At 40.6% G+C, this 14,923-nt stretch overlaps 1 protein-coding gene across 3 annotated transcripts in view; it reads right to left on the bottom strand.

The window, feature by feature from the left end:
• tenm4 (teneurin transmembrane protein 4) overlaps window positions 1-9,403 on the bottom strand; it is a 106,950-nt gene extending 97,547 nt beyond the window's left edge. For all 3 annotated transcript variants that reach the window (XM_028418879.1, XM_028418877.1, XM_028418878.1), the window contains exons 1-2: window positions 9,181-9,403; window positions 7,901-8,173 (exon numbers count right to left, since the gene is read on the bottom strand). In XM_028418879.1, the coding sequence (XP_028274680.1) occupies window positions 7,901-8,173; window positions 9,181-9,403 (496 nt within the window). The remainder of the gene's footprint in view (window positions 1-7,900; window positions 8,174-9,180) is intronic.
• Window positions 9,404-14,923: the final 5,520 nt, after the last annotated feature.

The following is a 14,923-nucleotide window of genomic DNA, read 5'->3' as shown; positions in this document are numbered from 1 at the left end:
AGCCATATAAAACCTGCTCTAATTTCAATCCTGTTTATTGCACTCAGGCTATAGGTTGCATTATTACTGCTTAAGCTTGATTTATGCTTCATTACAGCATCTACACAACCAGCCTCCACTCTTGTGTGAACACAAAATGCTAGTCGGTTTTTAATCCTGTGTGTACTTCATACAGTAGTGACCGAAACTGAGGGGGCGATGTTGAAGTGTTTTTTCTGAACTTATGTCAGCACAGATTAGAGAGATGCTGAGTACAACCACTGAACTAACCAAGGCAGGAAGAGACTTTTATGTGCTTGCCTCTGATCGACACAGAAAGAGAAGTACATGTGTAGATGTTGGCAGGTATGTGTTGATTTGTTTGTTGCTATTAGCTCCGAATACAACATGATCCACAGCAGCTGAAATGTAGTTCAGTGGACAAACCATGTTACCAAGTAGATCAATGAGAGTGGCTGCAGTTCCTCATCAGAGTGACATTTCATGTCATGAAAACAAACTTCTGACCCTTTATCACATTATTTTTTTTATAGTGGTGCAGCTGGGATTTTAAAAGTTTAAACTAAAAAGTCAGAGCTGCATGTAGGTTAGGAGGCCTGTTCCTCCTTTTGCTTACTCCAACACTGCATCTTTACTGTCGTTTCAGCAATTATGGCATTAAAAAAGACAAAGCAATCTGTGTGGCAACTGAATATAATTAGGGACCACAGCAATTAAAATCTGATCCAATGGATCCAATAAGAGCTAAGCACATCACACAACATAGTCAAACAGACTTCGGGGTGGACTGATGGCTTCATTCAAGACACCAGCTGCATTCTGTAGGGTCATGCAACCAAAGTATGGTTTGTAATGTCTCTAGGAACCATCCATGCCCAAGCTCACTGGGGGAATGTTTCTGTCTTGTTTTGGACTGCGCCTCCCTTTGGCAATAACAGCAATAATGGAACTGTTACACAGCTAACCTACTAACAGCTGTTAGCACTCAGCTAGTAATAAGCCGACTTATATGGTCTAAAAGTGCATCTATGCCACAGTTTGGTAATTCACCGGACTGGCAGGCACTGAGGTTTGAGGACAGATACAATGCAGCTCTGTTGTGACCTGCTGCAGAAGCTAGAAATCCACAGAGCTGCGATAAGACTGGCGTTTCCAGTGTGACAGCAGTACTTTAAGGACAACCTCTGAAGGCTGAAAAAAATGTAAAAAGCTTATATCCTGAGCTATTTTCTACAAAATTCACAGGCTGTGAAATTCCACTGTGCAGAGCTACTTTCTCTGGGAAAAAGAGAAATAATCCAGGAGGAACCTGAGCTGCCCAGCACAACAAGATCTGTGTGAAAATGCTCATGCTAATCGAATCCTAATTTATACTGTATTGACAAACCCCGAAAACAATACTCAAGGGTGCTTTTGTGTTAGACAGAGGACCATGAGGCATAATAAAAAAAAAGATGTAAGTGTGTGTATTTACCTTATGTGCATTTATGTATGTTTTAGACCTCCAGAACTCTGTGTGGTGACATATTAAATATTAAATAAATAATTTCCATATCTGCTGGTTACTGCTAACGTTTTTTGAAGATCAGCCAAGTCTTAAAGTTCTGCACCTGGATTTGTATCATAGACTTTTACATATCAGAGGTGACTGCTAATGAGAAAAATCGCAGCATGGAAGTTTAATTATTTTTTATCTCATACTAGGGCAACAGCATGTTATGATCTCCGCTTCCTCCGCCTCAATAGCAAACACTAATTGCTTCCGCTAAAGATAACCGGCCGTTCGCGGATATCTGCTGTTTTATTTGCGAAACCGGTATACAAAGTTACTAGCCAAAACACGGGATAAGATAGAGTTGGGAGATGTTTGTATTTGAATTTTACAACAACAACAACGCCTAAGCAGCTGTACTTAATGTGGGTTGGTCAAACATGGGAGAACATCCCCTGAAACGAATATAAATATAACATGAGCATAGATAATTGAGTGTTGAATGAATAATGCTAAGAGAGGGGCAGAATTTCTAAGACTGATGATCCTCCACAGAGGACGGCTCATCCCGCTCCATGTCGTGCTTTGAGCTGTAGTGAGGCCTCAGCGGTAAGATGAGCGCCTGATGTGCTGTTGGTTTAGACGGTCTGAGGCACTGGCGGGGAATGGGTATGCAACTCGGCAGATAACAGCCCAAAACTGTCCACAAGGGCCTCTAAAACCCAGCAAATTAGCCTGCAAATGAGCCAGAGAATATCTCTACTAATCCATGATCTGAGCGGAGACTGCCAAAAAAGTAAACAAATAAATAACTTCACAAGAAATACTGGGGGTGGGAGAAAAAAAAAAAAAAACATGGCTGTGAGCTGGGAAGCCACTAGTGATTTCTTTGAAGCATCATTTCGCCTGATATTCTGCAGCCTGTGACCATTTCAGACGAGCCTCCATGTTGTGCTCAGTGTGGAGAAGATACAGATAGTAATATTACAGAAAACAGTGTCCCCTACAGCAACTGGTCACAGTCCCTATCGCAGGAGCCAGGAGGCAATGATGCATCAGAATACCACTGTTTGACAAAAGTGATTATGTTTGTATCTGCAGGAAAACTGATATAATTAATATACTGTGACTGTGTGTACATGGTGTGATTGTCAAGTACAAGGACGTTTGATGCAGAGATGGAGTTACAGTCTGTGTTAACCCGCACTCAACCCAGTGAAAGTTCTGCTGTATATATCAAAATAAAATAGTAAAAAAAAAGGCAGAACAACTTTTAAACATTCTAATTATTCTTTTAATATTTTAGCTTCATGCACATTTTATATTAATTCTAAATTTGAATATGTTCTGACATTAAGCACTTAAATATGCGAGAGCATATTCTGAAGCATATAACGGTTTTGATTAATAGCAAAACACTGCGGGGAAGGTAAAAAGAATCACTTAAACTTAAAGCCTGTTAAAATTCAAGGTAAGCTACCTCACTCTGAATGTCATTTTATTTTAGAATTATTCAAAGCCATTGTGCACACACTGAACTGAATTACATTTCAGTTTATAAAACTGGACCGTGATATATAAGAGTTTTATGTTAACACAATGTGTTAAAGCAAGAAAGATTATAAGGCTTTTCCTGGCGAGCAATCATATGCTTGTTGTTTGGCAGAAGTCATAATATTCCTCACATATATCAGGGCAGCTTCAAAATATTCATGTAATAATTGTCTATTTTCAGTATTTCTTGAATATTTTCCAAGAAAAGAAGCTTGTGTCCCAGACAGATCTGTCGGTCTTGTTTGGCCAATGTCATCAAATGCCTCACTGAACAACAATTTACAGACCAAGCACTGTAACAAACATAAATCACAGAACTAAAGGCAAAAAGCCGCACAAAAAAATAATGAATCCGCTTGATCTCACATCAAAAATCTTTGAATAAATTGCATTAAAAAACATGTCAACACAACAGGCCAAAAATAGATCATCTACTCTGAAGGTCACAGTAAAAACCGGTCTCTGTGGTCCTACCTCACACTGCTGTAATGCTCTAAAACAGGCCCTAATGAATCTTTAACACTCACTGTAATACACAACGATCTTGTCTAATTGGAAGTCTGATGTCACTTCACGCCACAGGCTCCCAATATAGTGGCAAAGCTCCAGAGAATCAGTTCAAAGTTACCACACAGCGTGAGTGTGGAGTGTGCATCAAAGACATGGGCTCGTGCACCTCAGCAGGGCGTGGCCGTCGGCAGCTGTGTTTCGCCGTCTGCAAGGCAGAAGATTAAGCTGCGCGGGTTTTGTATCAAAGTGTAAAAAAAACACTGCTGCTTGTTCTGGGGTTATTTTTAGAGAAGTGTCATTATGCAGAGGGTGCACTTTCTTATAACGTCGGCAGTCCAGTCAATAATGACCAGCAGTTATGTTTATGTAGATTCCACACTGTGACTTCTAGCAGACTTACTTTCGGCTGAATAGTAAAAACACCGAACAATCACTCTTAAGCTCTTCTCTATGGAACTGAACTGTGGCCTGGGCCAGATAATAAGAGCTGAACAAAGGTTCTAGGGACAGGTTGCAGTGCCCCCCGACTCATGTAAGAGATTTGCTTTTCAAAGCTTCTTGCAGTCTTTGGGGGACTGTGAAATGTTTCTACGAGGAACACCTGTCCTTCATAGACAGTCACGCAATGTTGAAAGATTCAGAAACTGAGCACCGCCCTGGAGCTCTTAACCTCAATCTTTCAATAGTTCAAAGCCCCCCCACCCCAAAGATACATCTGATACAAGTGGCAAGGGAGTGAGAGTCATTTCACTGTGGAGTTCACAAAAACCAGGGGGAGATTCTGTTATGTAGTTACATAATACAACAAATTTAAAAAAAAAAACATTATATATGAATGTAATGTTACATTTTTACAATGTTTTTTTGCAGCAGTTGACCTTAAACAGAAGAAATACTAACACAAAGTTATTCAGAGTTATTTTAGGATACGTGTAAAAAGAAAAATGATACAGAAGAGTGCAGATGCAATAAATCCACATGAACAGACTGGCTGCAGCCAACTCAACATCAATAAGTATCACTCTTACCCCAGATCAACACATGATAACATCTGCACATTAGCCACTATGTGCTTTGATTGTAAAAATAAGCATAAAGTTGCTTCAAAAGTGTGAGAAAAAAATGTGGATAAAGATGATTTCTGACACTGATAATGATCATGTCATCAAACACCTCCCATTAAGCTAAAGAAGTTCCAACATGTGATTAATCTGCTCTTTTAAGAAGCAGCACATTTATGTATATTCTTATAATGTCTGCTTTAATGAAAGTCCCTTTATCATCTGAAACCTTCTCTTCAGCTCAGAGTGAAGCCGCCTGACATTCAACTGGCACTGAAACAAGAATGTGCCAGACCAGTCTTTGCATCATTCTTTTGAATAGCTGTGAAACTCACTGAATCAAGCCAAGGCACTCCAACATTTTATTGAGTACTTTTCAATGGATCCATCACTCAACACCTGCCAACCTTCTTGGATTAAACAATCTGTTGTGGCGGCAAAGGAATCATCTTGCACCAGGGCTGATAACTGTGAACTGTCTTTGGTAGCACGTCCTGTTTTAAAATAATTTGGAAAGCTTAGGTCAAAAAGATGTGATTAAAGAGTAAATATACAAATGAAGTCCCGCCCTATCTAGTGATCACCATAGGACTGCATTTCAGGAAAAATATGACTGACAGTCTATGGCAAGGCATGTTTGAAAAGTGCAATGATGTTATAAGTTTGAAAGATAAGTTAAAACAACAAAGGTTTTGTTTATATACTTCTTATCGTCCTTATCCCACCAGAGAAGCACTCTGACCTCACTAAAACACAAAAATAAATGAAGTATAAAAACGATCTGGGATGATTTAAAGACTGTATATGTGTGGAGAGATCTCAAACACAGCTAAAGGCCTGTGGATGGACTTCCACCGAAAGACTTTCTATGGAGCTCCTAGAAGCTTTGCCCTGAAGCAAGGCCTACAGCTACCAGCATTTGAGTAATGAGCAATATTTAAAACAAAAAACTAAAATAAAAAAACAACCTCAAAGCTAAATTTAACAAAGATGAAATTTCAATTGCATAAAATATCCATATCCATAGAACAATATATTGTTTAAATAAAATAGTTCTGCTATGATGCATGTTGCAGCTATATATCTCTATACACATAGTCTGTGTGTGTGTATATAAAGATATATATACACACACATACACACTGTATATATCTGTTCAATCAATACAGAGCACATCTCCCAGGAGGAAGGAATGAGTTGAAGCGAAATCAGTACACAACTAGCCACCCACTGGAACTAATTACACTGTGTCCTTAGAAAAAACACCAGCGTCAGTCACACAAGCGCTTTCTATCAACAAGAAGTGTGTAGGCCTTAGCCGCATTATTTTTCTCCACAGGTTACAGAACACATGAATAACAATCCCTCAACAGGCTGTTGTGGCTATCTCCGCTGCCGGTTCTCATGGTTACAGAAATGTAAAAGCCTCGCCATGACAGTAGGGAAAAGTTGGGATTAAAGCACACATCTGGATAAGCTGTTATTGGGTAAAAACCAAGAACCAGCAGCCCTCTCCCAAACCCAGCAGTCTGGCCAGCCACCTTGCTCTTTTGGGCTCTGTAGGATGTGCTATGATTTGGCAGGCGCAGGCTGTTGGAAGTATTCTCTAGGGGCTCCCCGGGGAGCAGAAGCAGCATGGGTGTAAACACATACCTGTACAGCATGGATTTATATAGCTGCGTTCAATCATTATGTATGTGTAATAATGTGAAATATTCAAACTCTTTATTAACGCATAACAAACTGTGGTAAGGACACTGATGACTTAGAATCATGGTGCAGAGAAAATTGTTCCAAAATTGCCATCGCTTATTTGCATGAATTAAAAACCCGGGTCAAGTAAGTCACATGTGAGGAGTCGGGGAACTGCCCAGCGGCTTGAATACATTACAGCAGAGTAAACGGTTTGTTGATTTAAAGAGATTAAAGCACACACAAGCAGGCCTGCTCGATGGATTTTAATTAACTTGCCATATATAAATTGTATGTTATAAGGCATTACTGAATTAAATGCTGAATACAAGTACTCTTTCTGCTTGGGTGAGTGGAATAAAAAGCTACTTAGAATCTCGATTGGGTCTCACAGATGCATGATGCTGCAGCAGCAGCAGCAGCTACGGGTGCTCTGAATACATTCCAGCGCACCAACCCCTGAACAGCCATCCGAGGAGATTCTCTTTAATTATGTACAATACAGACGAATTCAAGTCCCTTGGCATCTCAGATGATCAGGCAGAGGGGCTGCCACGTTCTCTCCCCGAGTCATTCGGGCAAATGGATTCCACTTCCAAGAGTCATTTCTGTCAGTTATAATAAGAAGCTAATACATAATGTGACACACTCTGGAATGCAAAACTATTCACAAGGTTCTCTACAAGGCTGTGCAGGGGCAATTAGAATTTTGAAGCCAGGCCCTTGATGAGTTCCTCTATCTGTAAAGCATCCTGGGAAACACTATCATAAATCTGCCAGTTAATATGCATAATCTAGGTTTGTGTTTAACTTTGTTTCATGCAAAACAGAGCCTACATTTTTACCACTTTTACCACTCCATCAAAGAAAATTGAAATAATCTGTTTTGGCAAAACCTGAGTGTTTTGACAAACGCAGAGAGAGAGAGAGAGGAGCAGACATTATGGACACAAACAAGAGTTTAATGTGTGAGAGAACCTGCCAGGTACAGCCTCCACACTGAGCTGACTCCAAAAGCTTTTTTCCCCCCTTTCAGAGTGGCCAAGAAATGGCAAGATGGGAGTTTACAGACAAGTAAGCACAGGGGGGGAGGGAGCATCCAAGTTCCTTCTTCCAACTGAATTTTGCAATTTTGTAAGCTTTCGTTTAAAGCACACTAATCTGCAATGTGAAAAGTATCTTTCTTTAATGCTCTCGGGGACAGATCAAAAACACCAAGCCACAGAAACATGCACGTAGCTTTCCACTCCCTGGCACTGATATCACCAAAGGAAGCTGCCAAAGACATTCGTGCACAGCCTCACAAAAACGACAGCAAGAATAAAATGATCCAGAATTATAAGTGCATTTTTTTGTATGATTTCACAATTTAGACAAAGTAAAATAGTTCCAGAAAGTGACTTAGACACCCTCAGAAAGAAAAGAGGCAGCTCACTTTGTGGTTGTGTTTGTTGTTGCCTCAAAGACACAGCAAGTCATTTTCATCATGTATGACAGGCACATCTTTTTATGACTAAAAATCAAATACACATGAAAAACAAACAGTTTAAAATCTGCTGGCAGACGACTGTAAAAGAGATGCGTGTCCTACCGTTCTCTGTGTTCTCATGCTCGGTGTCGGTGAGAGTTAGATTGGAGTTGGCTCTGCTGGAGAGGCACGAGCTGCGGCCTGACTTGGTGTTGCTGCGGCCCCATAGTCTGACTGCGTGCTCCGGTGACATGATGCCGTCCGTCTCCGTGTCTGCGTCTGAGCCCACGCTGACGGAGTAGTCGCGGTGCGGCAGCCCCATGTCAGACCTGTATGTGGCTACGTGCGACGGGAGGGCTTCTCCAAAGCCGAGGTCCCGAAGGGAAAACTCTGCCCCTACAGCCCGGACACAAAACTGTGGTAAATAAAAACTGCCACCAACCTACATCACAAAGCATAGTGAACTGTGATCACCAAAGGAGTGTGTGTGTGTGTGTCCTTTACCTTTCTAGATACATGCACCTCAGTCTGTGCACATGCTGTGTGTTTGCTAAGGTACTTTCACATCAGTTTGTTTTTAGGGGCTTTGAGTATGAACTCGGGCATAATAAAAACCCATTGGTGGCATAACCCAAGTCTTCTTCACCTTCCATGGAAGGGGAGCAGAGCAAGGACACTTGGCCAACTGACACCAATTTTAAAACCCTAAATTCACTAAATTCCCTAAATTCATGTTAAATGTTATTCTTAAAGTGATACTAGATTATGATATGGTATCATAAACTGCAGACAAAAAATATTGCATGGTACCATGTTATGGAGAGCTTTGTGAATGAGAGCATCCATTTATAGCCACAAGGGGGCAGTGTCACAGATTTGCAAAAAAAAAAGAAAAACTAAAATGTAAGCTACTTGTGTTTGCTGTGTCATTATAGGTTGAATTTGACGCAGTACCATAAGTCCGACTTACTTCATTCCTTCAGCGCCTTATCTAAAGGGCATGGCTGTGTTGCTATAATATCTTAAGAGGAGAGACTGCACTTCAGTTGGAGTCGACTCAGTCCTCATCCGGTTTGAACTTTGCTGATCAATAATATATATAAAGGAGGAGGTGAAAGTGAGCATGTCCTCCATGCAGTTTTTAACACTGTCAAATCCCCGGCCACCTCAGGTAGTAGTTATATGCTGAGTGACCTCTGCTGTGACTATGTGTGAATCACCAAGAGACTCCTCATTAAAAAACAATGATGCATGTACAAAGACCAGGCAGGAGTGTGTCCCTTAAGTAACAAGCAGCTACTGCTAATGGAGGTATAGATGAACCAATGACATTTTCAGGTTTTGACACAGTAGCATAGTTTTTATATTATTATTATTATTATTATTATTATGATTGGTCTGACCTTGTCGGCCGAACTCATCCACTTCGTGATGAACCATTTCCTTGACACGGCTCCCGTAAGCCATCCTTGAGTCGTGGTCAAAGGCCTTGAGTGTTTCACTGGAGCTGTAGGATTTGGGATTGGGTTTGCCATCCTCGCTGTCTGCAGAGGAGCTGGTGTAACGGCGCTCTGTGTCCTGCCGGGCAGTGAGTGAGCGGTAGGGTCTACGTTCCTTTACTTCCATGGCTGCCTCCACGCTGTGTTCACAATCAAATGTGGGTTACAACACCGGTTTAATGTGAGTGACTCTGTGGAAAGAAAAGCAAAGACAAAACCAAGAGTTAATAGAAAGTACTTAGCTGATCTGTAGATTTTTTTACAATGTCATAGAGAGTGTGTATAGGCTTGTAAAAATGTAATGTAGATATCTATAGCATGTAAAGATCTATAGTGGGCACTTTCATTTAAAAAAAAAAAAAATTCTCTCTTCTACCCATGATTATGCTGGTGCCATGAGGTGCAGGACTTGACAGAGCAGCAGCATCAGAAATATACAGATTAATTGATAATGATTGTTGGATTCTAGTGGTGTGTCTCTTCACCAACCCACACACACTCAGTTGACCAGGCCGCATGTAGAAACACATAAAATGCAAATGCAGGATCCCAGCCAAGCGCATGCATGCCTCAGCACCCACAGCGAGGAGCACGAAGAACCGCCGGGATTAGATTTAATAAAATATGGCACAACAAATCTTGTGCCTATAAACTTTACGGTGCAAGTCTCCCACAAATATTCTATTTTATGTGCAGTATAGAAAAGCCGGCTCTCGGGCATCTGTAAAAGTGGCAGGTGTCCTTCCATGAATTGTGTTGTTTGTAAGTTACAAATCATCACCAGTTGAAAACGGCAGAGCCAAACAAAAAAATCTGGGACTACTCTCAACCAGCAGAGATGATTAAAATCTGCAACATAAAACCAGTAGTGCCAAACAGCACAGCGAGTAGGATCAATAGAGACAGGGACTTTTAGCATTCAGCTACGTGCTGCATTGAATGTTTTGAAACGCACTAAATTGAAAACAGACAAAAATACAGAAATAAATAAAGTTAAAAAAAAAGATCAAAACGATGTTGTGTTTCAGTGATACATGCCTAAAATCAAAGGGTAATATTGCAGTGGTAAACGGCTCATTTGAAATGACCATGTGGTTTAAAGATATTGACCTGGATTTACAAATGTCAGAGGCTTCGTCACTGTTTACTCTGAGGCTTAAGCCCTCGTCATGGGAAATTAGATTTTCCTGTTTCTTTACAAGTGCAGTGTCATGATAAAATATCCCCAGTTTTATATCATAAGAAGAAAACTATTCATACTGCAGGATTCAGACACACACACTTGAAAATGAATTTTACCATGAGAGAAAACTCGCTGGATAAAAGGATGCAGAGATAAAAAGTACTCCAGGCAAATCTGGGAGTTTTTACTGACAATATGCCTGTGTTGTTCTGACAAGGATTTTTCCACCAGATAAGCTCTTTATGAATACTGTATGAGATTTGTGCTGGACAGAACAGTAAACAATAATCCTTAGTGAACTATATTTGCCCCAGCTCGGAAAAAAAAAAAAAAAAAAGCGTTTCATTTAAGACGCCATTGTTGGGTTTTGGGGGTTTCTTTTTGTATGTATTGACAGCTGAAAAGATCCCGGTGATTAATGACTTGAGGCCTCAATACCAGGACCTCCGCCACATGGGGAGGGGTGGGGAAGGGGGTGCTGGTGGTGCTGGTGGTTAGGGGGGGAGGAGGGAGGAGGGGGGGGGTGCTCCCACTCTGCAGCCACAAGAGCACTTCAGCGGCTCCCAAGATTTTAAATGCAGCTTGTATGAACTGCTAATTTTTTACCTTTTACTCGAGAAGCTATGCAAATGTGAGAGCGCCGACAACAAGCAGCTTTCTAAAGTTTCAAGAATGTTCTGTAAAGTGTATTGTTTTTGTTTCCAAAGAGGCAGGGCTCAGTGCTTCTTTGGGCATCTCTCCTCTTTGCACAGCCTGTCCTCCTCATTATTAATCAGCGAGTATGCAATGAGATGTACTTCTGAGACCATGGGAACCCCAGTGGGGTTTTTGAAAGAAGCAACAGTCCTTGCACAGTGTGACAGATGATCCAGGATGAAAACATTTTTCCTATCCTGTGCTGCTGTCAGAATTTTCACTGAAAACCATACTGTTAATCTAAAACGGCGTTTAGCAACATCAGACATTATCTTTGTGCTTCGACATCACACAGCGTAGCTGTTGTTGATCTGTCCCAAGTCTACATCTTGGGAGAAGGTGCCAAAACCACAGAAATACCGGTGCTGTAGTATTTTAGAAGGCGAAGACAACAGCAATAAAAAAAAGGTTTTATTTAACTTGACTCACTCACTAAGAAACAGGGACTATTTTTAAAGTGTTATTATCATCTCATGGTAAGACACAAAGGACTGACATGAGTACCGTACAATAATGAAGGAGAAGGTTAATGAGGGTGCGTTTAAAAAGACTTCCTTAGAGAAGTTATTTACAACGACCAGTGAAAAATAACTGCCATGGATTGAAAATCTCTGAGCGCAAAGATAAGAATCGTGCTTTTATTTCAAAGACAAAGTTCTGAGCTGCAAAGCCTAAGCAGTGCCAAAAAGATGCTAACAGCATATCTCTGCAATGATCCGAAATCAATTGAGGACTCACTGCATAGACAAAAGAATGATGGATGGTCTGTTTTCCTCGTTAAGGCAGTTGCAGACTCTACATTTTTCAATTACATTGTCTACAGTTGTCCAGGGTACCCAGTCAGGTTCATCAGTGGGTGCAAAGCCGATGTATGCAGGGCAAAATAATGGTTCTGCAGTGAAAATGTTGCAGAGAGTGCTGAAGAATGAATTTAAGATCCATACTGAAACATGCACATGCTTCACAGGGATCATCTGCACTTCAGAGGTGTATCTGGGAAACTAAAAGAACTGAATAAGTCATCACAGATAAGAAAAATCTAAAAATCAAAAACAGGCCTAAGCTGCAGAGGGAATATACAGGAGAGCACAGAAAAATTCTCAAATTGTTACAGACAGCGAATCAGAAGTTGCTCGTCCGCCTGGTATAGACAGCTCCTTTTTCATGCAGTGGTTAAGATTTCACTGCCTCTGATGAAAGATTAAAACCAGTTTAATATACCAGACAGAAGGCAGCTCTTTTAAAGCAGCAATGAAAAAAACACTCTGCCAGCTACAGTAGAGGCGCCCTGAAGTACCATTCAGAGAAAACCTGCAGATTTTAACACACTGCCTAGCCAGCTATTGTATTTCCATCTGTTATAGGATTCTGGTGATTGTTTTTACTAAGTTTTTATTTTCATGAACATTAAGTGGAAACAGAAACACCCATTCACCCATTATTGTAACTCTCTTAAAAACCTGCTACTATTAAAAATGGCTTTTGCAAACTTTTGCAGCTTCGGAGAAGTTTGTTGATACAACGGCGAGTCTCTTACACCACACAAAACCTGTCAAACCAACCCATCAAACAAGCCAAACAAGCAAACAGTGGGCAACAGAAGCTCCTGTTAAAACACTTGTTGAGTTTTTTTAATGCAACCATTGCTCCAGTGTCAAGAGTTAAATACGGGATCTAAAGAGGTGGGAGGCATTTGGGGGTACAATATAAATGCAAATGGCTCTGTACTATCCATCAAACAATTAGCAGTGTGCTGAGAATTGCTATTCAGTGCAGCTGCATATAAATCTAGCCTGCACAGCCCTGTTTTCCATTATAATTAACTGCTGGCTGCTCTTTACATGTCATAGTTTTCCATGCAGACTACGGGACTGAAATGTTAACTAACAGTCTGTGTCAACACACAAAACAGACAAAGAAACTCATATGAACATGTTTGCCAATTCGCTGGGAGTATTATCCAGGATGATTACAGATTACTTGTCAGTGACATAACTTTATTAACAAAAATTGAGACTATATGTCTTATTGAGTTATTTTTAGATAAAGATGCTAATAATTCAACAAGACTAATTTTTTTTATCCTATTAATGTAAACTACTGATTTACCAAATGAAAGCCTACTGTTGAAAACTGTAGATCAAGTGTGTCTGTGCCGTTTATTATAAATATAAATATTAGAAATGAAACAAATTTTCTTTTGCCTATTTTAATGATCTAACTTTGATCCACAGTCAAAGGACTAGCAACAGTACACTCACAACAGTGCAGCCTGTGGTGCAGCCAAGAGGAAATTTGGGCAGATATCAAGAACATTGTCTACAGAGTCCATTGAGAGCAAGGAACGCTCCATACAGACACCACTTACTTCTTTTCTGGAGAAGTTTCACATGCCGAGGCTCTATAGAAAACCCTCCTCAGTCAACAGAAAGGTGTGTTTTCAATAGAGCTAAAAAAGACTTGGAGGGGGGGGGGTAGGTAGAGGGGCTGAATGGCTTGCCAAACAGATCTGAATTTGGTAGTGCTAATGCATGCTGCATTGGAGGAGAGGGGGTATCTCAGCTGCCACCTCCTTCCGGGATCAAAAGCGAGCCCCGCTAGCACATAAAACAGAATGCGTAAAAGCCTTAACATAAACAAAAGTAGCCTGGGACTACTGCAGCAGCACGCTGCCTGCCACTAATCACTCCAAGCAACTCAAGGTTTAGTCCTGACAGAAAGGAGCAGACCATGGAGTAATGCTTTTAAACCAGCCCAGTAAATAACAGGGAGAAGCAGTCTATTTATTCACTTTCTGCATTGATGTACACCGCTGACCTTGGCAAAATACAGCATTGATCCAGAGTTATATGTCCTGAATTAATGGAAATAAGTAATATGGACTCATAAGGTGCACTACAGTCCTGAAGAAGAAGAAGTGAGACAACAAATAAACGTGAGGTTCACTCAGGTTTAAAAGAGAAACTCCCCTCCAAGTACTCTGCTGGTGACCTGTCTCTCATTAGTCTGAGACTAATGCTCATTATCCTGCAAAGGCCTGACCTGAATTTGATTTACAGTTTGGCCCGCAGTGAAACCAAACCTAATACTAGCTAAGGAATAATCAACTTACTGTAAACTTGCTACTGTCACACTCACTCTTACAAATATTTTCAGGCATGCAGCTGTAACCCGAGGATGGACAGAAATGCTGCAAATAAATGACACGCTGAACAAAAAAAAAATATTTTAAGTGGTGGTTTCTTGCCTTCAGGATTTGTTGGCTGAAAATGACAAAAACACCTGCATGGTGGCTGTGTGAGTTTCATATGGCAGGTTCAGAGGTTCAGTCACTTCCCCTAACACAATACAGGAGAATGGATTTGGTGCTTGCAGCGTTGAAATATTACACACACCAAAAACGGCAACATCCTTTAAATCCTCAATATTGTAATAATCAAACTGTTATAAAGATATTTCCTGGAACTCTGTTCGACTTAAAATCCACTTACCTCTATTGTCTCTATTGTATTGAGGTAGAGGCAGACAGTCATAGAGAACACTGAGTATTAACAGATAAAAATATTACCACAGTGATAGTTTCATCTAAAGGAAAGTGACTTCTGCAAGTTCTGCACCAAAATATTCAAAAATGAAAATTTCTGTTCACAGTATCTGTCAGAGCCAGAGGTTTTAGTAAATATTATAGAGGAATAGTAGAGCAACACATGAGTTAAAGGCAGCCACGTCTGCAGAAAACATCAGAATGATCCATTGGCAGAGACGATT

Source organism: Parambassis ranga, chromosome 13 (assembly GCF_900634625.1).
Source record: "Parambassis ranga chromosome 13, fParRan2.1, whole genome shotgun sequence".
Lineage (NCBI taxonomy): Eukaryota > Metazoa > Chordata > Actinopteri > Ambassidae > Parambassis > Parambassis ranga.
This window is presented reverse-complemented; position numbering and strand designations above follow the sequence as displayed.